The sequence below is a fragment of the Dendroctonus ponderosae genome, unplaced genomic scaffold (genome assembly GCF_020466585.1).
Source record: "Dendroctonus ponderosae isolate FM_Combo_2020 unplaced genomic scaffold, Dpon_F_20191213v2 Dpon_F_20191213_10, whole genome shotgun sequence".
Taxonomy (NCBI): Eukaryota; Metazoa; Arthropoda; class Insecta; order Coleoptera; family Curculionidae; genus Dendroctonus; species Dendroctonus ponderosae.
In genome coordinates this window covers 7,807,201-7,810,034 of record NW_026017111.1, presented here as the reverse complement: position 1 = coordinate 7,810,034, position 2,834 = coordinate 7,807,201, and the positions used below count along the sequence as shown (strand labels likewise).

The 2,834-nt window shown below is 45.3% G+C and overlaps 1 protein-coding gene across 1 annotated transcript; it reads left to right on the top strand.

The window, feature by feature from the left end:
* Positions 1 to 802: 802 nt before the first annotated feature.
* Positions 803 to 2,395, top strand: LOC125502828 (enolase-phosphatase E1-like). The gene has a single exon (XM_048662188.1). The coding sequence runs from the start codon at positions 803 to 805 to the stop codon at positions 2,393 to 2,395; it is 1,593 nt and encodes a 530-aa protein (XP_048518145.1).
* Positions 2,396 to 2,834: the final 439 nt, after the last annotated feature.

The window sequence follows — 2,834 nt, the reverse complement described above, 5'->3', positions numbered from 1 at the left end:
ATCACCAGCCTGGAATAGTCTGTTAGCAGGTTGGTTTGGGTTAGTTTGGGCCACCCAACTCCCACTCGCACCTCTAAGCAGGTGAGCACCGGTAAACCAGATGGGAAACCAGATCTCATATAGGCTGACGCGAGGGGGGATGGCCTCGGCTATGGACAAGGAAGCTGGCGGACAGCTATAAAACGCATTCTGGACCAGGCCCAAATGGATCTTGAAAAGGATAAATCGTCTACGGTGCAGGGGAGGGATACCCCAGTACCGGTCGGGTTAGATGTTGCCGTCGCAGGCCACTCTCGACGCGTCTTAGCTTTCACAGCGAACGGTCGACATTTCTGCCAGCGGGAGCGCGGAATAATTTCAGACGAAATTAAAACGGCAAACTTGGTATTTTGATGGTCAAAGTGGTTAATTTGAAAGAGATTTACTAATTAGTGGGACAATCAATTAAAGTGCGAGCTCTACAGTGGACACAAATAGTTAGGCGTTTAAATTTTAATCATACATATTTTAATTACATGAAGTAAGTGCAACTAGTGCCCAGTCTTTAGCCAGTGCAACTTCCTACATCGAACAGCTGGACATCTGGACGTAGGTCAGTGCCCGTTGAGCCTATTTTGAAAGGAAATAAAGGCAAATATCCAGCTAATTTTAGCACATAAAGTTTCGTTTTCGAGCGAATAGATTGAAAAATGCAAGCGAGGACGAGATAAGAAACAGCGCGGACGTCGGTAAATCGGGCCGAGAAAACGGTCCCGATACAGGCGCGCGGACGTATGCAAAATTCGGTAAATAAAACCGCGTCATGAACAAAGGAAAAGAGACAAACACAAAGAGGAAACAAATGGACACTAGTGCCAATTGGGAGGAGCTGGCTGAAAATAGTAGAACCCTAGAAAACATTCCAAAAAGAAGATCTCTGGCACGGTCACCACCAACAACTAGACAGAATATAGAGAAAACTCCGGACCTGAGCAGACCAAAGCGCAAGAAGGCTTTAACCCCGGAACAGGGGGAACAGGTCAAAGCTTTGCTAACAGCTGCAGGTGAGCTAATAAACAGGAATTTGGCAACAGACACCGAGGAGGACGACATATATGGCACCCCCAGCAACAAACTGATGAAATCGCACGCCTGGGCGAAACCAAAGCAACGGGAAAGCACAGTCTCAGAAGATGTGTCGGATACGGACACCGAAAAAACACAGGAGGATACCAAAAGAGAAAATATCCAGAGGGCACTAGAGGCAAGAGATGCCATTATTAAAGCAACATCTCACACATACGCAGGGGGGAAGATAATTTTCAACACCGATGAACAGAAAATAGTCAAGGAAAATGTACAGGAGCTCACTGACCTGATATTAACGTGTATGAGCAAGGAGAAAATCCTAAAAACCGAGGGAAACATTGAGAGAACCATCAAAATGCAAACAGTAGCAATAAGCGAGATGCGAAATGAGATACAGGCCCTTAATAAAATAGTTGAGGACGGCCAAAACCTCAGAGAAAGGACCACTCTAAATCGAGCCTGGCAAGGGAAAGCTACGCAACTACAACAAAGGAAAATCAAACATACAACGGCGGATTACCAGATTGCGTACATTAACGATACAGACACGGAACAAACTCAGACCGAGAAACCCACTGATACTGAAGGAGAATTCCAAGCGGTAAGACCAAGGAAGAAATTAAGAACCAAGGAGACAAGGGACAAAACAAGAACATACGCTGATGTGTCGAAACTAGGCTTACGAACCGAAAGCAATCCTCAGAAACCAAAAGAGCCCTGGAAGACACCTGAAAAAAAGGAAAGATACATTACGCTGGTGGAAATCCCGGAAGGGCAACAGGCCAAGAGCATAATACAAAAAATAAAAGAAACCGCACAGGAAGTGGTGTCAGCCACCGGGGGAGTTATTGGCATGACCGAAACTATGAGCAATAAGATTGCCATAGTTTACCGTAACAAGGAACAACAAGAAAAGGTAGAACGAAAACTCGACACTAGCGCCGAAATAAAAACTAAGAGCATATTAAGGCAAAACCCGAAAATTAAACTTACAGGCGTAGCAAAAGGATACTCGGACGAGGAACTCCTGAAAACCATGTTAGACGAGAACCCCGATATTAAATCAAAGGCTAATAGTGAAACAGCAACCAAACTTAATGCCACAACTGCAATAAATTTGGACATGCGGCCAAGAAATGTCGCGCTGCTGCTCAGTGCCACTTCTGCGGGCAGGCACACGAAAGAGGGCAATGCAAGCGGGAAAACCCAGACTGCCCCAACTGCAAGGCGGCCGGTTATGATGCACAGGACAGAAAACACTCCGCAAGAGATAGAAATTGCCCGATCTACAAAAGAAAGGAGAGGCAGCATCAACAAACAATGGTAGACTACGGGCAGGAAAGCGATACGGCTCCTAAATTACAACAATGCCAAGAAAATGACGAGCCAAGTGGACCAACCCCGGATTAAAGGAAATGATAAATCCACCCTACTTTAAAACTACCAACACTATATCATTTCTTCAGATTAACCTAAACAGATGCAGGATCGCCCACGACCTGCTGGAACGCATCACCAAGGACGACAAAATTAATGTGGTCATTGGACAAGAGCCTTATGGAAAAAGCCTAATTGACTACCACGATGACAACAGGGATAGCTTTATAAACGTGGACAACAAATATAAAGTTCTCAAGAGCGGATGTGGAGAGGGGTTTGTTCACGTGGAATTAAGCAATTGCGTTGTCATCTCGTGCTACTTCTCCCCAAACGGAAATGTGGCAGACTTCGAGAGGCTGCTCCAAAACATGAAAAAAGTAATTAGG

What these genes read in the sequence shown, in the direction of transcription:
- LOC125502828 (XM_048662188.1), top strand. Translation starts at nt 803, where the DNA reads ATGAACAAAGGAAAAGAGACAAACACAAAGAGGAAACAAATGGACACT.